Source organism: Macrosteles quadrilineatus, unplaced genomic scaffold (genome assembly GCF_028750875.1).
Source record: "Macrosteles quadrilineatus isolate MER2022 unplaced genomic scaffold, UCM_ALF_1.0 Scaffold_5__1_contigs__length_97177068, whole genome shotgun sequence".
Taxonomy (NCBI): domain Eukaryota; kingdom Metazoa; phylum Arthropoda; class Insecta; order Hemiptera; family Cicadellidae; genus Macrosteles; species Macrosteles quadrilineatus.
The window spans coordinates 96,173,636-96,199,447 of record NW_026542598.1 but is presented as its reverse complement, the minus strand read 5'-3'; the positions used below and the strand labels follow the sequence as shown (position 1 = coordinate 96,199,447).

The 25,812-nt window shown below is 36.1% G+C and overlaps 4 protein-coding genes and 1 pseudogene across 5 annotated transcripts in view; 1 reads left to right on the top strand and 4 right to left on the bottom strand.

The window, feature by feature from the left end:
* LOC128995812 (protein furry-like) overlaps positions 1 to 5,865 on the bottom strand; it is a 61,512-nt gene extending 55,647 nt beyond the window's left edge. Inside the window, exons 1-4 of the mRNA XM_054420830.1 lie at positions 5,815 to 5,865; positions 5,542 to 5,716; positions 1,662 to 1,781; positions 275 to 462 (exon numbers count right to left, since the gene is read on the bottom strand). Coding sequence (XP_054276805.1) covers positions 275 to 462; positions 1,662 to 1,781; positions 5,542 to 5,716; positions 5,815 to 5,865 — 534 coding nt within the window. The remainder of the gene's footprint in view (positions 1 to 274; positions 463 to 1,661; positions 1,782 to 5,541; positions 5,717 to 5,814) is intronic.
* A 343-nt stretch (positions 5,866 to 6,208) lies between these two features.
* On the bottom strand, positions 6,209 to 8,282 carry LOC128995811 (F-BAR domain only protein 2-like; annotated as a pseudogene).
* LOC128995810 (F-BAR domain only protein 2-like) lies at positions 8,275 to 10,118 on the bottom strand. The gene is made up of 2 exons (XM_054420828.1): positions 10,077 to 10,118; positions 8,275 to 8,841 (listed from the first exon to the last, which is right to left on the bottom strand). The coding sequence occupies exons 1-2, from the start codon at positions 10,116 to 10,118 to the stop codon at positions 8,275 to 8,277; spliced, it is 609 nt and encodes a 202-aa protein (XP_054276803.1).
* Positions 10,119 to 14,693: 4,575 nt separating this feature from the next.
* On the top strand, positions 14,694 to 20,764 carry LOC128995020 (tektin-4-like). Its single transcript, XM_054419886.1, has 8 exons — positions 14,694 to 14,778; positions 15,707 to 15,987; positions 16,681 to 16,889; positions 17,466 to 17,563; positions 17,830 to 18,044; positions 18,590 to 18,815; positions 19,259 to 19,413; positions 20,443 to 20,764. Exons 1-8 carry the CDS (start codon positions 14,719 to 14,721, stop codon positions 20,657 to 20,659), a joined length of 1,461 nt encoding a protein of 486 aa, XP_054275861.1. The 5' UTR covers positions 14,694 to 14,718; the 3' UTR covers positions 20,660 to 20,764.
* A 1,774-nt stretch (positions 20,765 to 22,538) lies between these two features.
* The window catches only part of LOC128994174 (transcription initiation factor TFIID subunit 1-like), a 34,473-nt gene continuing 31,199 nt past the window's right edge, over positions 22,539 to 25,812 (bottom strand). For both annotated transcript variants that reach the window (XM_054418537.1, XM_054418536.1), the window contains exons 31-32: positions 24,286 to 24,432; positions 22,539 to 23,111 (exon numbers count right to left, since the gene is read on the bottom strand). In XM_054418537.1, the coding sequence (XP_054274512.1) occupies positions 22,894 to 23,111; positions 24,286 to 24,432 (365 nt within the window). In that variant the 3' untranslated portion in view covers positions 22,539 to 22,893. The remainder of the gene's footprint in view (positions 23,112 to 24,285; positions 24,433 to 25,812) is intronic.

Sequence of the window (25,812 nt, the reverse complement as noted above, 5' to 3'; positions counted from 1 at the left end):
TTATCTACTAATGCTTGAAAAAAAAAAACTTCACCCTATATCCTGTGTGGAAGCATTAAATTTAAACAAAAAATGATTGTCATCATCTCATTTGATCAAAATCAAATTTTATAATTCTTTTGTTTATTATTGCATTCAACTACCAAGCGCCTTATGACCTCTTCGAAGACACTTAATTTGACAAAAAATCACAGACAAGGCGTCGTCTAAACAGAAAAATTCAATTTTTCCCTAACCGACTTTACCAAAAAATCTAAAAACATGCGCAACTCACATGCTCAGACAGTACAGTCTCTATTTTCTTCTCCGCTTGTAGTGTGAAGTCTGCAAACAGTGTGCGCATTACAAACTCCCCCGGCCTTATGTCCATGTCCATGTTGAGAGAGGTTAACTGCGGAGATCTCTCCTTGTGCGCTCCCCACGGCAACATCGTGGCTATACTCACACTGCGACGCTCACTCTCTGTGTGGAAAGAGTTGATTGTTTAGAATCGTCTGCGCTAATATACGCTTTATGTCCTTCCTCAAGGGACCTCAGGGACATAGGACTCACACCTACCAATTAATAGACCAGCTCGATTTTCCCCCAATACTGTAAGACTATCATAGAAATCTACTTCAGTAATTTTCTAAATTAATACCGAAGGTGCAGTGTGCAAATGTCCAGTAAAATGTTATGAACGAATATGTAGATTAAATTCAATTTATACAATGACAACACATCAGGATGCGACTAACGTGAAGGGTCTGAATGATTATGATAGATTTGTTACTGACTAAGATCGGCAGGTTTCGCCAGGACCGTATATTGAAAGCTCAATGATCAACAACAGATGAACACAAAATGAACGAGTCTTGGTATTGATAAACTTAACCCTTTGAGGTTGAATTTTTTCCCCATTTTTCACCGAGTATAGTTTGCCATTAGAGCAGTCGGGAAATTGGCGCCCAGTGACCTATACCTGCCATTCAACTGCAAAAATAATTTTTGGGGATTTTTGGATTTTTTTTAGTATAGGTAGCCATTTTTGAGCAGTCGGAAAAATGGCGCCCAGTGACCTATACCTGCCATTCAACTGCAAAAATAATATTTTTGGGATTTTTGGATTTTTTTTAGTATAGGTCGCCATTTTCGAGCAGTCGGGAAAATGGCGGGCGGCGATCTATACTCGCCATTCGACCGCAAAGGGTTAACATGAAATGTTGTTGATCTGATGGAATATGGTCTACAAGGAAATGGTGAGTTGGTGAGCGGCTCAGTTAGTAGCCCATATGACTTCAAAACCATATAAAAACATGGCACTACAGTTTACAATTTTTTTTTTTTTTGCCAGTGGCATTTTTTATTGAGACTAAGTAAGTATTAGTTTAACGCTTTTAAGGGAAATAGGTCCAAACCTATTTAAGTTTTGTAAATGAAGTCTGAGTAAGTCTGTAAATCAAGTCTGAGACGTTCACTACTAGGCTAGACAACACATCCAACTATGGTAGTGTAGCACTAACCCTTCCTTTGTTTAATACATTATACGCACAGGTCTTTGAGAGTCCTGTGGACAAAAAAATACAAGGTTAAAAGAGACCATTACAAACATATTTTCATTTAAAAAAGGTTTGGTCAAAACCTATTCTAACCTAACCTCACCTAACCTAACATAACCTCACCTGGAGTAGCGGAAGTAATAGTATCTGTGCGACTTTCAGGTCGGCTCTGGTCATCATCTCGTCCGCCGGCTACGTTGTCTGTCTCCTCCTGTCCTCCACCTCCCCCCTCCCCAGCACTCTCTGGGGAAAACAAGATAGAACATGTTAGTACTGGAAAACTCAACAGGACCAAAACATATCAAGAGTTTGTTGACGAAAAAACTGTTTCAGGCAAAACAACAGTCCTTAAAAATTAAAAACGTTCAGGACTACTTACAAGTTGCACAGACCAGATCCTCGTAATGTGAGGCAAAAGTCATTGTTTACTCAGCACATTGGTTGATAAATAACACACCATGAATGACACAGGTGACAGCCTTGAAATCCTACACATTTACAACAAGGGAAGCAGAGGTAACACTCTAAATTAATTTAATTATTTTGAATTTAAGATTTACAAATCACGGCTTGAAGAAAACAAAACTAATGGAAGCATGAACCTAAATGAAAAATTTAACTCTAATCCAAACCATATTTTTAACAGCATTTAAAACCCATATGCAAAGCCCAATTCCCATTGGCTCTTCACTGTGACACGTGTCCTACCAGTGCATTGCAGTGTTACTTGGTATCAAAATGGATATTGACAACTTAAAATTAATGTTAATATATTTAAATATCTTAATATTTAAATTATGCATAATTTTCATTAACCCTTTCAGTGCTAGGCCAATAATTCATATTTTGTAAGACTTTTTTGTTTGCCTTTTAATTCCATTACCCGTTCGTTGTTGAATTTTAACTGTCATGTTGTCACTATTTTATTAATTAGGCTAATTTTGTATACAATAAGAAAATATATAAGAAAGATAAATCCCGGTATTTGTAGTAAACATCAAATAAAACTTAGTTTTGTTGTAATTTTCCTGGTTTTCCTATAAATTTTTATGTTCTGATAGCATTATTTGAAACCGAAATCTTACAAAATCAAAATACATATAGTTTACAATGTAATATTGAATTTAACCCTGATTTAGTTGGACGAGGTTATTGAAATATAGCAATTTTAGGGAAACTAATGTTTTGCAGCAAAGTCTCAGGAACACATTTATTACTACTAAAACTAAAAAATTGCATCTAAATAGTCCGTGACTAGCTGGTGCTGCTACCTAGTAACGCATTGAACAACCATCTGCAGCGCCATCTGTTCGCAATCGGTGGCGACAGCTTAAATACCGGGTTTTGACTCCCCAGCCTTCAAGCACAGATAGCCGAGAAGGCTAGGACGTGTGTCACTTGGCCAGTGGCATTCGTCTGCTCGGGTTCGAATCCCGTCCTGTGTGGCAAATAGGCCTAATTGGTGACCTGTGTGTTTGTAGCGATATACTACAACCACTGGGGCATAGTGAGGTGTTCATAATCCTTGGTTTAGACATACACCTCGAAATCATCGGATTGGGCGAATCTTTTAGCTAAGTGGTTGGTAGTGTATCCTATGAACATGCAGGTCACCAATGGCCGTTTTGCTATTTTTTTTTAAATAACCTTCCTCTCTATATCCCTTAGAGTTTTTTTAAAACAACGATATATCGTTTCATAGCACTGAAAGGGTTAAAGGTTTTCAATAGTGTTTATATTTAAGTTCAATAAACATAGGTTTTTTGTAATTTTTAAAAAGCCAACAAACATTGCTTCAGAATTTGACTAGTGCTGTAATTAAACGTCCCAAAAAAATTATAGAAATTGTTTTAACTAATTAGTCTACTAATTAAATGTACAGAAGTGACAAAAACTTACATCTACACTTTTCAGAATAAATAATCAAACTATTTGTATTTTAAATATTAGGCCTAGACCAGTTTTTTCTCGAACAAAATGTAAGACCATTTAAAACTTTTCTTTGAAAAGTATGACGAAGAAAATAGAAACACTAAATCATGATAATTTGTGATGTGTTTTTATAACCTTTGCTGAGACCATTTGTGGTACAAAAACAGTAAATTCACAGCTTCTAAAAAAAATTAGAAATTTTTTTAGTTCTTAACTATAAAATGAGTCAAACAATTTTCAAAATTTAATATAAAGAAGTGTCAAAACATTTTTTTAAATGTACTAGGCCTAATTGAGTTCCTTTTAGTTTTAAAAATATTTACACAATATGTATTCACGAGTTTTCAGAAGTGGAACACATTAAAATACTCAACCTTGAATTGTTAACAAATAAAAAAAAATTACCTTGATGCCCATGGAAATACTGAACGATATGATTCAACAGACATCGACTGACTGAAAACATTTAGGCCTAACCGATACAAATGGCAAACACTAATCATGTTTCTAACTTCCTTTCAACAATGGCGACCACAAGTTGAGGTGTTAGCGATAACAGTGATAAGGCTCAGCTGATAACAAGGTATCCAATCCGTACCTGACTCACTACCTTCAAATCAGACGGATTATTGATAGTGATTCAAGGCAATTCGGCGCATAATGGGCGGAAGTTTTTATCATCGAATTTGACAAATTTTGTAAGTAGCCTAAATTAAATAATTTTGTGAGTGGTTGGTTAAATGTTTAAGGCTATGCAATTAGCAGTGCTTAACCCAAAAGCAGATTATTTCCAAAGGTTTTTGGATTTGTGCTTAACCCAAAAGAAAATTATTTCCAAATATTTATGGATATTTAACTATAGCATAAAAGTAGTATTTTTACTGTAAAATAGGGTGTATAAAATGCAAGACTAGGATAGTTTTAAAAAGTGAGAAGAGAGAATTTTTATGAAATTGGACTCAGCCAATCAATGGAGAGGAAACCCAAGAAGAAGGTGAACGGATGAAGAGGAATCTGAGAGAAGGAGAATCTAAGGAAGTGAGATGCCAGATGCTAGAGGAAAAGGAACTGTGAAGAGATATGGGAAGATTGAGAGGACTAGACAACGTCCAACCATGAAATAATCAGAACTGAGAAGGATATTACAGTATGTACGGTATGTGATTTTTTAAACCATAAAACTAGATACAAAATTGCCTTCAGCTACTTATACCAGTTAACAATGAAAACCATTTCAAAACTGAAGAAGAAAAGATTACTTAATTTGAAATTTTTGTACTTGATGTAAAGTTGTGGGGTTTTAATTGACTTTAAATGTGAAAATATGAAATTGCTACTAAGCTCAGTATACTCGCTTGGCATATGTAAGAATACTCAGGAACTGATTGAACTTACACCATTGTATGAGTTACTTAAATTTTATTTCATTATTTAGTCTAATGTATGTAACCCTTTAAAACACAATAATATATTTATATTTATAAATAAGCCAAATTACGTATTAACCAAAGGAGTTAAATATTTTTGGGGCCCCAGTATTAAAAGAGAATTAAACACATATTAAGTTTGAAAGTGATAGATATAATATAATTCTTAAACGACTCAATCATAATTAATTAAACCCTTTTACATAAAAATATAGATATTCATAAAATGTTATTAATCTACATCTTTGCCATTTGGCCAAAGTCCCGTTTCCCCAAACTTAAAACACAATGCTAATATGAAGTTCTGCAAATTAACACACTTTACAAACAAAGAATATTTACTTAGCAGCCTACCAAAAATACACGTTTGAAAATAATATATAAAATGAGAACTAACTTATTTAAAATACATTATTTTATAGGTTTAACCTTTAAGGCTAAATTCTTGTTGTTGTTATTTAGCAGGAAATGATATTTTTATTATTATTTATGATTTGATTCAATGATGATTTAGGTTTTAAATATTTAGGTTGAATTTGATTTATTTGTAATTATTTAACTTAGGCCCTTTTTATATGAATTAATTTTATCTTCTCTCTTCTAAATTTTGGTCCTGGAAGTTATAATTGAATTTTGGAACATACCGATGAGATGATCTTGAGGGTAGAAGATTCCTCCGAGGTGACGTCTCGTGATGTCCAGGCCTCCCCTTGTCTCCGTTGTCGGATGACTCGGTAATTGATCCTGGTCCTCGATGTCGGATGAGACCCCCTTGAACCTCTTCTCTCGGCGTGGGCTGAGTTGGTGAAGTAGTTTGGCCTAGGACGTATTCAGGTGGCAGATTTTACCAATCCTGATATAAATTGGGGCCTGCTCGATCCGACCCCGTCCTAAGCCTCGCAAATCTTCTTCCAGACTCCCGACATCTTGCTCCTCATGTCCCTTCCTTTTTCCAGATGTCCCATCATTCTCATTAACCCCGCCTACAGTGTCCAATCATAGTTGATCCCTTTGGTGCTCAATGCTGTGATTGGCTGCCACTTCGATTCACTGTAGACGTCAGGTTGTGCGTACATTGCCCGGGACCTTGAATATGACACTTGTAGACTCGTCGGTGCCATTCTACATGTCTCATTGTATTAGAAAATTGTAATATTTGATTTACTTTGGATTTATATAAATGTTTTAAATGGGCCTAATACGAATTTTAAAAAAATATGAGCGTGAATGAAATTTATGAATTTAATTAAAATTATAAATATGTTTACACTCCCCTGCTCGGGAAAATTTTTCGTCCCCGAAAAATAATCTTTAGTGCCCCAGTGTAAGAGGGGACGGCCCGCGGGACAGACCCACGGGCACTCCTGCTGCACGGAACTCTAGACTGCTCACACTGTCTGCACGCGCGATGTTGCTGGGGCCTGGGCTGCTCCTCAGTGCTGGACTGTTCCTACCTGCATTGTTGCGACTCAGTGTGCCACTAGAAGTAATGTCGTCTCGACGGGATGGAGGCCTCGGAATGGCAATACCCGAGGTAGGGGTAGGAGTCTGTCTCTGTGTCCTCTCAACCCCTACACCTGCAGGCTGAATAACACCTACTTCTTGGAATAAATCTTGCAAATCTGAGTATCTACTGGTGGTAACAGGTGCAGGACTAGAGGCCGAAGTTAGCGTAGGACTCTGCAACGGAGCATAGGGATGACTGGTGGTGGGGGTTGAGGCACTTTATCCTATTGGACTTTGGAACAGTGTCAGTCCTACCAGGTCATTGTTCAGCTTTCCCCCTCCAATTTGCTGCGACACAGACTGAGATCTCTTCATTGTGTGATCTTCAGCATTAGAACCTCGCCTTCCAGGAATAGTTCCAAGTGGGGAGAGGGGGATGTTTTCAACAGTGGCTCTAAGCTCGTCCACACTCACACTGATGGGTCCTGTTCCATTGCCGAGAGGTTTTATCTCCACGTGAATCTTCTGTTCTCGTTCATCCTCAGAATCTGTATCAGAGCTAGAGTAAAAGCTGCCTTTATCATGATCCCACGGGTCCAACTTGGGTCGAATACAGTAACCTTCATCATCAACTTCTGGTGTCGGAGTTTTAGACTTATGTGTGTCCTCTTTCTCTTCTACATCTGACTTTTCATCTTTACAGCTCGTACTGTCTTGACTCCCATCTTTCTTCTTCTTAGCTTTCTTTTCCTTGCGCTTATCTCTCCTACTCCTTAAAAACCATTTTGATCCTCGCAGGGGGTTTCTGGCAAGTAAGTTGGTAGAGATGGCAGATGGGGGACCGTTGGCAGAGGTAGTGGGGCTAGTGGGGGCTGAAGTTGGTGCCCCCCCGCCGTCTTTGGTCCCCACCCCTCCGCTGCCGTGGGAGTTGGACATGAAGAGGTTGAGGAGGGAGGTGGTCCGGCGGGACTGTTTACCTCCAGACCACTGACTTGCATTACCTTCTCGCTTGACTCCAGGGGCCGTGGAGGGCTTAGCCTCTTCTACCCCAGCAGCCGCTACACTCACCGGCACCTCTTCAAACTCAATACAACCTAGCTTTTCCAGCCCAGTGTATTTTCTGAGGGCAAACTGTTCAAGTAGCTTTTCAACAGTCATTTCCACACATTGCCTTTTGAATTCAATGTATTCCCGCCCAATTAAGTCATGGTTATTTTCAACAAGTTCAGAGTAGGTGTTCAGAAACTCCTTCATTTGTTTTAAATGTGCTTCTTCAATTTTTTGAAAGTGCTGACATGCCAGGGACATTTTCTTTTCAAAGTCCTCCTTGACTGAACTATACTTATCTACGAGGGTTTTATACTCTTCTTGTGCTTTTTTTAGTTTCAATTCTGCTTTTTCTAGCTCTTTTGCAGAAGCATTATCTTTTTTCAATTTGTCCAGCTCTTGTCCTCTTTGAACGTAAATATCTTTTGCTTTAACTGACGTTGACTGTATTGCCTGGGCAACTTCTAATGTTCCACATTCTTCTTCTTTTACGGTTTTATGCTTTTTATGTAGCTCATCAGCGTATTTTGTGACCTCTTTGACAAGCTCCGATATCTTGTGGACCATCTGTAGGTGAAGTTGAGATAACTTCTCCGCTGTTGATCGAACAGCCTGCCATACTAGAGCAAACGTTCCTTGCACACATCCACTGCCAGCCTGCTTGGCTAACTTTCTCAAAACTTTCGAGTTGTACTCTTCTATGTTTGAACTCTCCCGGAAGAATTCAGCTAACTCCTTGCTGGCGACAAGGCCAAATTTCATATTATGGTACAAAACATCAAATCCATTATTCTTCTCACCCCAAAAATAATCACTAAAATCAACCATATTGACTACAAATTTTTCATAACTTAATGGAACTTTTAACAACAACCGTTAAACACCTAAACATCCCCGTCTACAGGCACCGACACTGATAGGTTCAATAGAGGGGAGGGTGATCCCATAGCCTTCTTGTTATACATGTAATCTACCCTGATGTCTGTCTGGTTCTTCTCGCACTTCCAATAAGCCACTAGTTGGAACGGACAAGATGCAGCCCCTATAAACGGTTTCACTTGATACTTAAGTATGTCTACATTGAAGTAGGAAGCTGTAGGATTCTTTTCAGCCTGGCGTTTCAAAAGAGCAGTTAAGGCACTCATGTTGAATTTGAATGTAGTCCATGGGGGCAAGGTTTCTAGGCACGGTTCATCATAATCCCAAATAATAAGTTGCTTGTTAGGGAACACTTTGGTCAATCTAGAAGAGTTGGTGAGCTTAAAAATGAGCTGGGCTGGGTTCGGATTATTGGTGAGCAAATTTACGATGCCGGCAGGAAAAGAGAGCATCATATCTCCTGACAACTTCACTTGGAACTTCTTTTCGTCAGTGCCATGGAAGTAGGAGTGTATCATCTCGTGAAAGGCCACTACCAGTGGTATAGTGTCAGACATGCCCAGTCCTCCACACTATATATTAAGCTAGCTTATAGGATATATATTAAGCTAGAGCATTTGAAAATGTATCAAAAATTTAAAATATGCAGAGCAATCAATTTTTTTACAAAAAAGTATTTGAACTTAGGACATTATTTAAAAAACAATTATAGTAATTAAATTACCCAAAACATGTGCAAGAAATATTGTGATATTTAACTACAGTGGTAACAAATATGTACAAAAAGAGTCACTGTAAAAAAACAGGAAAATTTAATACCAAAGAATACTTGACCACTGGATGCTAATTCTAATTGATAATGTAGGCTATAAACGGTAGTATACTTTGTGCATCTTAAGTTACCTATAAAAAGTACTTATAGGAGTAAAGATAAACTATAATTTTCTAATTATAGGCTGGATACAATTCAATAGGTACTAAGATGTTTTCCTTGGTAGTTAAAAAGCTGGTTACTTTTAACTTATTAGCAAAACAAACATATTGTAATTGAAAATCAATGAAGATTATTTTTTCTAGTTCTAAGAGATAATCAAGAGTTAAAACAACCTTCATTCATACTAAATCTTTTTGAAATATCAAATATTTTGCACACATATACTAATTTGTATTTCTGTATCATCATTTCTTATATATTTCTGTATATTTCTGTATTTGTATTTTCTGTATATGTTTGTATATCCTTTGTTAGTAGCCATGTTGCATCATGTTTCCTATAAGTATTGGTTATTTCCCGTTGGAATGAAATGAATAAATAAAAATTCAGTGGCAATGATTGAGCATTAGAACAGGGGGGTAAAACCCATCCAGAATATTGTTATAATCCATAAACATTAGGTTTCAATACTAATTTACCAATGGTACTAGTACTCTAATATTGGGGAGGGCCACCATGTTCCCCCACTCATCACCACCTAAGTAATAATGATCAAATAGTAGTCATACAAAATTTTGAAACTTTTGCATACTTACACAATTCAAAAGCTGCAACACTGGTACAAAACTCACAAACCAAAATTTTACAAAAAAACTTTGAAAAAAACAACTAACATCACCGCAAACAAATAGAACTATCACACAAAATAAAAAGTAGAATTGTGGATAACGCAACGCAATACAACTAGGGTAGGTAGGGGCCAACAAGTGATACCTTGGAACTGTCGGGAAGCCTGACAAATCCTAATGCAATCAGGGGAAACTAAGAGAGTGTAATACCGTTTTTAGCAACACGTACGCAATGACGACTTACACATGCAACACTGGCGATGTTGCAGAGAAAAAATGTACTCATGTACTTTTTTTTAATTTGAACCTAATTACAGGTTATGTTTCTCAGATGTAGGCTTGCATGGGTGAAAAATTACAGTTAATTTGTCAATGACAGTTAAATTTTCTACAAATAGTTAATTTAAAATTGTACTTTACCAGAAGCGTTGTCAGATTCCATTCCACTATCTTCTGGCTGTTTGCCACCACCTGTAACATTTAGCAGTTCATAACAAATAAATATTACAATTGCAATACCGGTACATATTTTAAACTGTATTGATAGTAATAAGTCTATGAAAACCTAGCAATTTAATCTTTTACTAAAACGTAGATAGATAACTGAGCAATTATTATTTATAGAAATTTTAATCCTATAATCTAATAGGAGCTATGTCTGTTTGTGTGTCTGACTGTAATATACATTTCAAAATCCATCAGAAGGATTAAAAAAAAAAATTGGATTTAGAGACTTATAGCCGTGATTTGCAAGAGCCACTACCTCAGGAAAATTTGTATTTCGCTACACACCTTGTTAGAAAATTAAAAAAAATTTAACATTGACCCAATGGGTTGCTAAATAAATATGTTGGTTGAACAAAATAACAAGGAAAAAGTAAACAAAATACTTGTAACATGTGTTTATAACAAGCCATCCACAGTATACTTAACAAATTACAAAATACAGAACTGTGACAAAGAGAAACAAATCAGTTGCAATTGAGCAAAGATTACACTGAAGATTACTCGATATATTGGAAAATAGTTGTGATCAAATACTGATTATTTTACCTCAGGGCCCTCTCCCACCAAAACTTAATCCCAGAAGTACTGAGGCATTTTAAGTAAAATAATTACATCTGGGGGTTTTAATTGGCATAAAACTATTACCGTATGCTAAATCCCAATACAAAAAAAATACATAATCTCAATTTCTTTAGAAGCAGTAGCAAAAAAGTGAAAATTATGTTGTCGCAAGCCATTTTGAAACTAAAGTAATACGATTTGATCATTTTGGGGAGAAATATTCTGTGTGATTAAGTTAGCACTTAAAATTAAGCAAGTTCATAAAAGTGAATCCAAGTCTTGTTTGATTGCAAACATTAGGTATATTACAGAGTTGTTACCATATTATTTCGGCGATCAAATGTCTAGATAGTTTGTAATAAAAATGTCTCTTCACGATATTTTTTTATTTAAAACCCAATTAACTACAACCGAGCAAGGCTCAGTTCCATGGTACTTTAAGTTTAAATTAGGCTAGGTAATTTGGAATGGGATAACCTAAATGGCCAACTAAGTACATAGGCCTATAAGTGGGTTTTTTTTTAGATTATTTTTAAAATTTATTGTTAAGTGATATCGTTGATTAAGATCCAGTGAGGCTGTGGTGTATGATCAATGGTAGAAGTTCCCTATTGTGATTTGTTATATCCTAGACTAAGTTAATGGTTGAAAATCTAATGGAGAAAAATAATGACTTCTGAAGAATGACGCCTGAGTGTTCCTCCTAAACATTGTCTGGCTAGACCAGGGGTGTCATGGTGCCAGAACGTACCGGAACGCCGTTCCAGCACTGGTTTTGGACGACATTCTACGCTTATAGACATGGCAGATGTAGCAGATGACACAAGAAACACGTCGGGCCAAACCTAACAATCTGAAGATGAAAAAAGTCCAAGTGCTTAATTTATTGAGGAAAGGTTTGAAAAAAGTGGTTTAACTCTTACTCATGTCGATCCCGTGAGCCAAAATCAGCCCTTTCGCAATTGTATCAAATGTTGGCTTAAAAAAATTTAAGAAATTTTTGTATAGGCCTAGGCCTATATTTTTTAAAATTTGTTATTATTAGTGTAAGTTAATTGGAAGTTAAAATACTTAAATGATAGGCTTCCTGCAGGCTTAATGACTTGCATTATAAATTAAACCTAGGGCATGGGGCATAGGCCCTTAAAATGAGAGAAGTAAGATTCATCAAAGACTTTTTAGGGTATTTAGAATACAGTTTCATGAACTATAATATATAAAATAAGTCTTTTTATAAACTAAAAGTACTTGTATAGCAATGGTTTTTATTTGTTTACACTATTAGTGCTGTCGACATGTTTGAACATGAAAGTTGCATTTATTTCAATGTTAAGCAATGACGGGAATTCCCGTCATCAGCACCCAACGTGTTAACAGCATGTGTTTGCAAGTAATTTATCTTTGGATAATTTTTAATCCTTCCCTAAAGTACACTATAAAGCAAACAATATTTTGTTTATAAAAAATAATATCCTGATGTGTATGTCTGTATTATTTTTATTCAATATAGGCCTAATAAGTTTAATATGTAAGTTTTGACACAAGTTAGCAGACAGCATAAAAAATCACCACTGAAAGTGTCAAAAAGTAAAAACGCTACAAGTTAAGTTAAATTGGGCCATTTCACATCATTAGGCCTAACAATTAAACAATTCTGCTACATGTAGGCCTAAGTAAGTTGGGTTGGGGGCCTGTGCAGGGAGGAGCACCCTATACCTCAGTTCTGGTCCAGGTGCACCGTTCCACCACTGCAAAACTTGCCATGACACCACTGGTCTAAACAAAGTCGTTTGACGTTTTGGCTATCTTAAACTTGGCCAGATTTTTTTCCTAGACAAAAACTTAATTTATCACATTTTTTAAGTCATAGGGCAAACTATTTCTAAAGTAACTTAGGCCTAAGCATGTTGAACAGAAAAGGGTAGACATGGTAAGGCCAATCATTTGTACAATGCCGATGACTAAGTTAAACCAACTTTGATTAACTTATGGTAGGCCTAAGGCTAAGCCTAGCCTATTTGAGCAGCCTACTTTAACTATGTAAATTGAAAAAAAGTTAAGTAATAGTTTAGGTTACACTTTGATATTTGACTCCATCCTATAATCTTAACAATAAAATTATTGATTCAATTTATAACCACACTTAAACTTACCAAAACCTAAACTTTCTAGCCTATATCAGTTGTAACAATCGATAATCCGATGAAATCGGATTTAAAAGTGTTGCCAAAGTTTGCATAGGTTGAAACAAAAATACTGAATCAGTACACATATACTAAACAGATATTTTCCTATGTCTTATGATGAATCACTGGACAGAGAGGCAATTATTGAGCATATAGGGTAGGCCTTAGTATAGCCAAGGCAAATTGCATAACTTAACCCACCATCAATCATGTCTTCATTTTCGACGTCTTCTAAGATCATGGCACTCAAAAAACGCTTAATTGCTGAATTCACTGCAATTTTTGCAATTTAAAATAAACACACAAAACAAAACGAAGGACTTACACTAAAGTTAACCTACACAGTTATATCTGTAATATGTTGTTACATTTTAAGTGGCAAGCAAAATTAACTATAGTATTCTTTCGATTGTTAATTGAATTACACAAATTCTCAACCAACACCGACAATATTAAGACAAATTAATTACGGTAACAGTTTATTTTTTAACTTCAGTTAATAAACAAACAAATCCCGTAAACGTCAAACAAACGACCGAAATGACGATTGACTGATTGTTCTGGAAAAAACATGTTGGTTGAACATATGGGAGAAAACAGCTGTAGTAATATAGTACAAAACGAAAGAAGTAAAAGTATCGTTGAGCATGGCTCCTAGAACAATCCCATAAAATCCAAAAATAATTTGTCCCATCGCGTCTATTCCCATAACTGTAGGCCTGAAAAGATACTTATTAGACGTCTTGTGATTTTATAAGATTAACAAGTTTACGGACTATCGTGGCATGTTAGTTTAAAATATCGCAGAGGTATTTTTCAAATCTTTTTGCTTGTTTTTATTTTATAAAGTAAAAGAATGTAGAAGTTCTTACCTGTTTTCCTGAAGGGTCAATCAATAATACACTTTGGTACTGTAGTAGTAAAATATCAATCTTGACACTGACTAATATAAGAGTCGCTGTGTTATAAACAAATTATAGAGAAGATTTTAAAAAAAAACTTCAAATAAGCGCAAAAAGTCATATGATCTTGATCTACATACTGTAGTTTTTGTTTTCTGGCCTTAGGACTTTATTAAGATATATTATAATCTCGGTATGCTGTCAGTTGAAAATTGAAATGCGCCAAATTACCATTGCAAGAAATCTTAGGACCAGCATATTAAGTTATCGTGCAATGTGTAATATATATTGACAACAGATACGGAAGTCTACCCTAATATATTTTTACGATAATTATTACCGTTCAGTGCACCCAGAACGTATACATTTCTCAACAAGGGGTTACGCATTTTATTACACCGTAGAGTTTAGGTATCGTGGTAAATTAGATATTCGTGTTTTGAATATCTCATGAGTATAGTTTTATCTATGGTATAACCATGTATAACCTACTGTATGACCTATGAGCCTAAAATTTGAATTTAAATTAAATTTAGATCAAATATATATTTATCTTGTCCAAATATATCAGGTTAAAGAAAATGCACCCTTTAACAGCTGTCTATCATCTGTTTTATTGGTTGCCCGGGAGACGTTAAGCGTTAGTTACGGGTGACAAGGGGTCTTGTATTTATTTGTTTGGCGTGTTTCTAGATTGGTTTGGTATACTAAGTTAAAATTAAAGAAAGTAATGCCACAGGAAGATTGTACGTGTGAGGGACAAAATGCAGTTTTTGGTGATTATGGAAAGGTAAGAATTACTAGCAGTTTTCTGGAGCATCTCAAACATTTGCTGTGTTCCTCTATATCGTGCTTGAATGGCATAACAAATTACCAAAACGAAATTTATTCAAAATAATTAGCTATTGTTACTTTCTTTGTCAAAAAGTAAAAAAGTAATAAATAGTTTTTTGTGTTGGGTTCTGTCTATGCACTATATTAGGCATGTTGTGTATTCTCTAGAACAACTCTAAGTTGGTTCCATTACAGTGAGGATCTGCACATTTTACGATAAGGAAGGAGAAGGATCCCTATAACTTGTAGTTTGTGATGAGATGAAAGCAAAGAATTAGACACGTGCTAAGTATTTTTAATTTTTTGTAGCTAGTGTTTTATCTCATTTTTTTTTACACATCACACTTTCAGACTCTTAGGTACAGTGTGTCTCAAAAGTCCCGTTTTTTCTTTATCAATAGAGATAACATTATAATATCAGGGAATGTTTTATGTTTATATGATAAAAAAAGTAAGTTTTTGGTGTATGTACATTTTCACCGCCCTCCCCCCCAAAGAGGTAGTTTGAAAGTAAGTTTATATTTTCAAATGTAAACCCCTATCGAGTTGAGCATAATTGTAAAAGGTCGTAGTAAAAGAAAAAGAATGGCGCAAACTAGAGGTCTCTATGCCAACCCTATCTAAAGTTTAGGCAGTTCAGTTTTATTTTTACAAAATCAAATCAAATAGGTACTTATCTATGTAAATAAATGAGGATACTTATCAATGTAAAAAAGTCAATAAGGACCTTGATTAAATTTGATTTAACTGCTCTAAGTCGCAGGCAGTTTCCACCGAACGTGGAATGGAATAAGTTATAGTTTATTGTATTTTCTGAAGGAGGGGGGGGGTGTTAAATATTTATGGCTAGGGTTTGAATGTTCACATTGTATTATTTTCCACAGGACGTGATGGGAGCAATAGGAACTGGAGATGCTTCGGGTACAAAAGAGCCTCAGTTCCTACCTCAACCTGGCGATGACATAGTCAGGGCTCCAGCAGGAGAGATGGGCCCCATCGGGCCCTGGGCCTCAGGGTGTGTAGACTGGGGCCCCCTCGGTAACTTGACTGGCACCAGACCTGTGGTAGACAGCTACTCCATCACCAGATACAGTGAGGGGGAGTGGAGAAAACACAATCATGACATCTTGTGTGCGGCCAGTGAAGAACAACGGAGATCTAATGTGTGAGTGATGTTCACATCTAGCCGCAACTGTTTGCCTTAGATTGTTTCATGATTATATTACAAAAAAATCATTGTATACCAGTTAAAAAATCAAAGTTTCCAACAGCACAATAAGTGTAATACAGTTTTTAATTTATGAGGTTCATTTGAGTTCATGACAGACCATCCATGGTAGCGATGTCGTGGGTCAGGTTCTGGTGAATGTTAATTCTTTCACTGTATCAGCTCACCTCTTGCTTAAACTTGATACATTTCACAATTAGTGCCAAGACCCATAAAGGGAAGAAACAAGGTTAAAAGAGGGTGCAAACTTCTTTAAAATACCAGGTTACACCTTAGTGCAGAAAAGTTATTTCCCTAACTCTGTATGACAAATCCGCTATAGGGCTTGCAATAGAAGTCATTCTCTTAAGAACCTTCATATCCCAAAAATATTCCAAATAAATTTACTGGACTGAATCAGAAGTATGTCAGCAGTATAGATGTTGGGCAACAGTGAAGTAAGCACCGACAACTGCCCTGCAAGAGAAACCTCTCTGAGTTGCATAAATAAACTTTCACAAATACCTAAAGAGAGTTTCCACCTAGACAAAAATAATATCTACATTGTCACTTTTCATTTGGAGCATACCCTCTTGACTTCTAAAAGTTGACAGAAGTGAAAAGTTGAAGTTCGTCTGTGTTGTTTGACAGGACTGAGCTGAACAGCCGAGAGGCGATGGAGAACATCGCAGCGGCTGCAGACAAGAAGCAACACGACAACACGCTGCGGCTGGGACAAAGAGCTCACGAGGTGCTGCGGTGGAGAACTGAGCTGGAGAGAGCCATAGAGGATATGATCACAGAGATTGACTTGTTAGAAGAACAAAGAAGACGAGCTCGTCAAGCCAAGACTGCCCTTTGTCAGTGAATAAGTCGACTTTATCTATGTTGTTTAGTTTTTTTCATGTTGTATGAATTCTGGGATAAATACCACACATTTTTAGTAAGGAAGCTGTCCAATCACAAAGTCATATGGGTTTAAAGGGAAACGATGAAACAACCATGCTCCCTCGTAAATTCAATGGCACTGTAACCATTATATTGCTTAAACAGTACAACCTCCTCACTACTGCTACTAGCAAGACATCCTGTCATTGGGCTTTTGTTTGGAAACTGTTTTTAAAAATGCAAAGGGCGCCAGTAGTTACAACAGTGTAAATCCAGTTGAAAATTCCCACAAAATTTGACTGGTTTGAATGTGCTATTTTAACAGGTAGGATACTAAAAGAATAACATGTGCACTGTGTGGCCTGGACACTGCAATGCATAACTACAATTACACCTTTAAAATTATCAATCTGAAATGAAGACTTAACAAGTTTCATAGTTTAAATGCAAGGAAACAGAGATGCCTTACTCTTATTCTTTTAATGAGTAACCATTTGAATTCTTTCTTTGAGATTTTTATTCTTACTTATTCTTTGCTATCATTACAGGTATAGTAAAGAATATAGCAAAAGAATGCCTTAGTCGAAGAGCCAAAAGGATGGAACCTGATTTAGTGAGAGATGAAGCTGAGGAAGAATTGATCAAGGTACGTAGGAGTTTCCTTTGAAGAAGTCAACCTGTTGCTCGAATTTCAGCCTATTACATAAACTTTGTATGGTGCATAGCATAGAAATCCAACATATCCGGATGTTGTGTAGCAATCCAAAATATGCATTTGATGCACCTTGGGACTTAAGCCCTTTCCTCATTTAAACAAAATTGCCTTTTTAATAAAACTTAAATATTAAATTAGACCCGAAAATACAAAGTAAATATTTAACACTCAGTCTTATTGGTTTACTCAATTGATAGGAAGCAGCATTGGTGAAAGAAGTTGAAGATTTGATCGATAGAACACTCATCCAGATAGAGGAACAGCAAGCAAGAAACAAAGCAATCAAAGCTCGGATGGAAGACGATTGGTCGGACAAGAAGCAAACTTACCAGATTGCAGCAATCAACACCAACCTCACCATCAAATCTAGGACTATTCTCTTCAAACCTGGGGCCACACGCTTTCCAGAAAGGTGTTTAAGATCCTCAATAAATTGTTAAGTAATCATTAATTAGTAACTAATGATTTTGTGTAGGATAGGCCTACCTGTGTTTATTAAGTATAGAAGCTTCTTTGTTTTTGCGAGTTAATCTTCACATTAAAAGTTTTAGATGAACTTAAAAACCACTTTTTATTCACTATATGTTCATCCTAACAACCTAAACAATAATTTACATAACAGGCTCACAAAAAGTTTTTTCCGTGCAAAACCGAAACTAATTGGACAAAACAACCACATACATACCCAATACCCCTAAGAAAATACAAAATATAATTTCCTATATTGCATTATAATTGTAGACACTGAATGTAAGCTTAAGTGTTGTCTCAAACCCAAATTTGCAAACCATGGAAGGCCAGTGTGCTGTCCAATGAATGAGGTTGGTGCAGGTTTTTCATGTTTTCTCTTAGTAAGATACAAATATTCCATCTGCAAAACAGAAACGTAGCTTGAATGGAATAACGGTGCAAGTTCTCTGATTTTCATGAGATTGAACTTGTTCAAACGTGTTGCAGCCAGTCTACACCGGCAGGTTGGGAAGACAATGTGAAGGACATCTTACAGACAGCGCAGGAGGTGAAAGGACAGTCTTGCGAGTTGCGAGCACTGCTGGACGGACCGATCCTGAGCGACTGTGTGAGAGATCTGCGCGCGCAAGCTGACCGCGTGGAGCAGGCTCTTGCACGACGTGTGCGCGAGACTGATCTCTGCAGACAGGCGCTGGAGAATGAACTTGCGGTGGTATAGTAACATTTCATCATGTTCTTAGGGTTTATTTAACACGATAGTTGTCTTGACTTAAGACATGTTTGTTGTGTTTTGATGTTGTTTATGGGTAAAGCAGTCTTATTACCAGTGCAAATAACAGTCTTTTTGTGTGATCTCAACTCCTCGTCACCATATACTACCGAGTCACCTACTACATTACACTGTAATGTAGTATGTAATGGTCACTGTATCACTATCTTTATTTCTGACCATTTATGTGGCCCCGCAAAACTGTCCTCACAGCAAGTACCAAAACAATATGAAATTTAAAAAAGTGAAAATATTATCCTTGAATGATTAAATCATCATCACTTTTCGATTAGCAATTAAAAAGCCAACTCTTCTTTCCTAAGTGTACATCTGTGTCGTACCATCTGAGAACAGAGAGGATATAAAACTAAATTCACAATTCGTAGGTTGTGCGAAGAATAGCAGAGACTGAAAAGTTGATTGGAGAGTTGAAGGCGGCCATACGGGCAATGGACGCTCCGATGAAGAAGGCCCAGACTAGATTGGACAATCGGCTGCATCGACCTCGCATCGAGAATTGTCGTGACAAACCTCAGTTTGGGTACGTTATTATGTATTTACTCGATAATCTTCCATTGAAAACTCCTATATTTACTCGTCCTCAAAGTACTCTACTAGTGACTAGTAATAACTCAATAACTGTTTCTTAAATATTGTCCTTAACTTTTTTGGTATTCAGGAATTAAGGAAAAGCCAATTAGCTGATTAGGGTTATTATGTACAAGGATAGGAACCAGCTAGCTTACCGATTAGCTTCTGGTAACACACACTAAACAGTAAAACTTAATATTTTGTCCCTGTTAGGGACTTCATCAGAATGGAGAAGAAAGAAGACTGGCAGTTAAAGTTCAGATTTAAAAGTTCCACAGTGCTGCCAACTGTAGTTTAAATTGAAATAAAAATTCCTGTAACTAATAAAAAAGATGGACATGGTAACAGGAATTTTTATTTCAATTTAAACTACAGTTGGCAGCACTGATGTGGACCTTAAATTTGAACATTAACTGCCAGTCTTCTTTCTTCTCCCTTCTGATGAAGTCCCTAACAGTCACCAAAAATTTTTAGTTTAAGTTTTACTGTTTTGAGTTATGTGTTATGTGTGTGTTACCAAAGCTAATCTGGACTCTGTCTACCAGGTAAGCTAGCTGATCCCTATTTGTGTACATAATAATCCTTTTTTGGTACTCAGTATTCTAAATTTCATTCAAAATATTGTTAAATATCTTTGAGCACTCATACTTGGGGATACTCTTTACTGAGGTGGAATTTACTTGAGGCAAGTGGACATTATTGAGTTATCTCTAGGATCAGATGGAACCTACTTTTCTTAAGGATGAGTATGGATTTTCCTTTACAGTCAGTAGGCTACAGATAACATGGTCAATTTATTTAGTACTGATTAAATTAAATATCTACGATGCCGGCACACTAGAGGTCAAAGAAGAGTGTTGTATGAATTAGCTGACAGGTTTTTTACTGTCTGGGATCAGCTGGTGTTTAAGCCAAAGATCAAGCTCGCGACTTTTCTCAGAATCAAACTGACGATCTTCTAATGCTACCATCTGTGTAGGTTGGTGGAGGAAGTGAAGACTATAGCAGATCAGGTGAGCTGTCTCCAGGCGAGACTGAAGGAAGCCGAAGATGCTCTAGTAAGACTCTACACTACACGAGGACATCTTGAGCGAGAGATACAAATCAAACGTAACACCCTGTATATTGACAAAGATCGCTGCCAAGTCACCAGAGCTCACTATCCTTCTTCTACCGCACTGGCTGGTTACGCTTAACCTTCCATGCTAATAGTCTATGGGGTGATTTTTACATCATATTGTAATGAAGGAAATTTCAAAATTGTAGTAACACTTTTTATATTGACGAGTGTACAATTTTGGTTACATATTGTATCTACTTCGTTTTGTTTTATTATGGCACAGAGTTACTATAGTGAAATTTTTACTGGAATAAAAGTATAAAATTGACTCATACTTAATTATTCTCTTCTAACTCTGTAAAATAAAAAGAGTATTGGTGGTCAAAGAGAAATTTTTTGATCTTATATCTGAAATTACAAAACTCAAAGCAGTCAAAACAAACAAAAATTAAAAACAAATCTCTACTTAAAATCAATACTCACTATTATTTAATATACTGTAATTGGAATCCATTGTAAACCTTGTTAATTAGATTTAAAATTGTTAGCACCAGAATATCAGCAACGTCATGATCATCTCAATCAATCTCACACAAGACTCCCGTCCTGAAAAAAACAAAAAACCCATATTGTTGAAAAGTTCACCCTGACAAACAGTGATCACAATTTCCAACACATGGGACCTAAAACAACCTAATGTTTAATGTTTAGTGTACAATTCCCTTGAACAAATCCACAGTGATATTTAAATATCATACATATTAAACCGTAACAGGGTTTTTTTTATTTCACGATTATGAATCAACCACTTGACGGATTTACATGATTTTTGTGGTGAAAGAAAGATAGTTTTGAGAGCTAGGGAATGTCGAAGCCATAATTTTAGTTTGGGGTTTCAGTTTCTAAGAAATTAAGTTAAATATTTTAAAAAGTCCAGCAGCCGACGCTAACGTTCTACTTTAGCTTTTGGTAGGCCTATACAGTAGACTCTCGCTCATCCGGATCAACCTTGTCCGGACTCCCGGTAGTCCGGATCGGCAATCATGATTTTTTTTAGCGGCACAGTACAGTAGAAGTCCGATTATCCGAGCAAAACGGGACCTAGACTACCTCAAATAATGAAAAAAATCGGATAACACGGTGGTAAAAATTATGACCGGTGGAAGTGCATATGCCCGGGCTATCATTACTGTGGACCTGGAACAAATTCGGCCGTAAAGGTGGAAGTGCATATTCCTGGTTATCATTACTGTGGACCTGGAACTAAATTGAAAAAACGGCTATATACAGTACTGTGTATTTGCTCGACTCTCGATAGTCCGGATTTTTCGTAATCCGGACCGGACGTCCGCCACATTAGTCCGGATGAGCGAGAGTCTACTGTAGTACCATTTGCTTAATGTAACAGCTGTAAACATTCAGCATTTTCGACACAAATTCAGCTTTTGGATAAAAATGAAATTACATACATAGAATTGACTTATTTATACTATGTGTAATGCTATAATAATTGATACGTTAATTTAATCGGTAAGAGGATGAGAGTTTATTTAAATATACATAGTAAAATACTAGATTTACTAATTTATTATTTTGAGTAGTCTTTAAAATATTTAGTTTGTTTTAATGAAATATTATTTGTTATAACTAACAGCTGGTTCAATAAAAAATATTCTATATAACTATGAGGTTAGTTAATTTACTCTGTGATTTTGTCAATGATTATAGGAAATAAGTAAGATTCTATAACCATTGCTGTATAGGAATCAAAGCTCGCGAATCTTCAAAAGAAAGCTTATGAAAATTATTTTACTACTCGACTTTTGGAGAAAAGTTTGGGAAAATAACAATGATCACATGTTTTAATTAATCTTGGAAGCTTTTTCTTTATTATAAATTTTGAACTGCTTAAACTATGCTTGAATTAGTAATAGACAAACTATAGTTTTAATGGACTACTCGATTTCCGTATGTAGGACGGGCCAACAGCTTGTATTTTTTTATTTCACGTTATATAATTTGGACAAAAAATAGACAATATTGTTTTAAAAGTAAAAATATATTATACAGTTGTGACATATCTGCAAATTCAGAACTTTGATCCTGTATCTAGGTTTCAATGAATTATCTTTTATATTATGAAAAAAGGATTTTGATAAAACATAAAATACTTGTCTTCCTTATACTATAAACGCAAAGAGACATAGATAAAAGAAAAATATTTACACTACCATTCCTGCATGATAGAATTAAAACAAATACAAAACTAAGATTGCTATACAAAAATTACAAATTAAAATATATTTTACTGTTCTATGTACAATATAAACATATTTCACTTTATCGAATGATTTTGTGACAGCTCAGAGTTTAAAACCAAAGAACACCAGCGTCCACGTCGTTATCTTCTACTTTGATGTTCTCCACTACGTTGTCGTTGTTCTCCTTCTGATGTTCGTCATCCGACTCGCTCACTGCCAGGTCGTCGTGAATCTTCTCGCTAGTGTGAGGTTTGTTCTCTCGGCCAGGTAAACCGTGCATCAGGAAATCCGATGGATCGTAATTCGGATCCACATCCATGCTTTCATCTATGGATTAACGGTGCAGTTAGATAATAGACTTAAAAAATATTAAAACTCATTTGATCAGAAAGATTTATTTTAGATTATTACAATTGGATGGGTGGCTAGCTGTACTGTCCATGGTAAATTGGATAGCAGCTTGGATAAATTTCTCATCATTCTCCTTGCCGAACACTCAAAAGGTAAGCAGCTCTGATAATAATATGAGTTTGTAACAAAAATTTGTAATATGTCATCTGTGTAGTACCATTGACTATTGGATACAGAAGTTGTGTTATTAATAGTCAAAGGTAGTACCTTATGAGCAGCTATAAACTAACAACATTCTGAGTTAGTGGAAAGAAGCTGCCAAGCTAATACACGGAGAATGAAGGCCAAGTGAACTGCCCGATTGAGTGACAGAGATAGCTGATGTTGAACAAACTCTGCTCTATTAATTAATATCAATGGTACAACTGGCCAACCAAGCACAAAGAATTAGGTTTACAACAATATTATTGGATTTAAAGTTTTGTGGGCAATCTTGGCCATAAGTTTTAATTTTTAGACGTTTAAGTATGGCTTTGTTAAAAAATTATTGTATTCTTCATCCAGCTGAAGCTGTCCTCAAAATTTTATTCAAAAATATGGTTTGGCACAAGTAGGGCATGTTCAAACCAATCTTTATTTTTGTTTTGCTACATACAGCTGTGCAGGGATAAACCTTAAGACCGGGGCAGACCCATATTTGCTATGTTGCGTAAAAATTAGTCATCAAACAAGAAATGCATAGGTACATAGTGCTTGTTGCAATAACTAGACAAAGTGCTGCAGTAAACGTTAAAGTATAAGGAACATGATAGTTTTCTATAGTAGTTTACGCAACGATTGTGTAAAGATATTGTTAACGCACTAGTAGAAATTTAGAAATTTTGTTTGATGCACATTGAACATTGAACCAAACACTTATTGCACCACTCAACAATTAAAATGGCCTGAACAGCTGATTAGTTGAAGTTTGAATCATTACAATTTTACTTCTTTCTCAATCCTTCAACCTCATTGGTCCGTTACCCGTGTTGTTATGAGTAAAACTATACTGTTATGAAAGTAAACAATGCTGTTATGAGAAACTTTTCAATTCTAAGAACTGAACTGAAATAGCTTCTTTAAAAAACAGTTGTAGGTAAAAGATGATTACCTTGGTCCTGTGGTACGCAATATGAAATGTTCCCTAGTTGCATCATAGCCTCAGCAGCTTGTTGACTGTCGTCATCCAAGTGAGGGTCCGTCACTTCTCCACCTTCCCCCACCTCCTCTAACTCGTCCTCACTGGAGAACTGCAGGTCTGCAACATTACAACAAGAGATTACCCTCTTGTGTTATAAACCACAAAATTGGTTAACATTTCTAGCAATCCCAATAGACTTTGAGAATTTTCCGTCACCATAGGAGACATTCACAATTCATCCGAGACCACTGAAAATTATCACCATTATTCTGCAGTCATTGAAGATGTTAAACACTTTTCTGTGATTGTAGGAGAATCCACAATTTTGTCAATACTGAAGGAGATCTTCACGATTTCACTGTGACCACAGAAGATGTTAAGAATTTTCCTGTGACGGCAGATGTTTACGATTTCACTTGGATCGTAGGAGACTTTCATGATTTTGCTGCGATCACAGGAGATGTTTTACAATATTGCTGCAGTTTAAGACTTGTTCACAATTCACCGCAACCGCCTCAGATATTGAACAATATCCTATAACCCGATTACAGAATAACAATAAAGCACAAAAAGCAACCTAATTTTGGTCCGATACCTGAAAGTCAACATTACGACTCAATCCAAAGTGATAACAGTTAGACTTACAGAACCTAAAATATAGTAAAATATTATTTGTTTTTGAACTCATCCGATTGATTTTTTTGTGGATTTCATGTTATATGTTCATAAATTAGGATAAATCAGTTTCAAATAACACTAAAAACTATCCCATAGTCTGTTTAAGCTAATTTTAAAGATATTGAATCCAATCACCTTTTTAAAACTAATAATTTTAAGAGATTACTAGCTGTAACCCGCGGGCTTTGCCCCGTTTAACTTCTTAATTTTCAAGATGATCTCGTTCGCATGGCTCAATCACGTCCTGGTTGAAGTTTGTTCGCTACGCTCACTCATCTTTTGGTTGCAAATTAGCTTTTGTCATAAATGTAAAAGAAATAATAGTGCTGCACCCTGTTGGTAATCCTTGTAACTTTAATGCTATTGAACATCATAGAACAGAACCAACTTGTTTAATTGAAACAGCTGTTAAGATTCATTAATTCCATTTCTCATAAGGTTAACATGGGAAACTCCAGAGCCACTGGGGCGGAGCCGATTGGACGGATCAGGAAATTGATGGTGTATAAACCTATTCCATGAAATTCTACACGTATGTACCGAGTTTCGTGGCAATCGGTTCAGCGGTGTCTGAGTTTATCACTGCCAAACAAATATATATATATTAGGGGTCTGCGGGTCCCCGATTTTTTCGGGTCGGGTCGGGCCAGTGGAAGGCCCGAGAGACCGGGTCGGGTCAGAGATTTGTTCGGGCCAAGATCGGGTCGGGCCAAAAAAAATTATTATTATTTTCAAAGTTATAATAAGTAATTTTCAAAGAAACACTCTTATATATATTATTACAGAGGAATTAAAATGTTAAAATTAGAATTAAATATT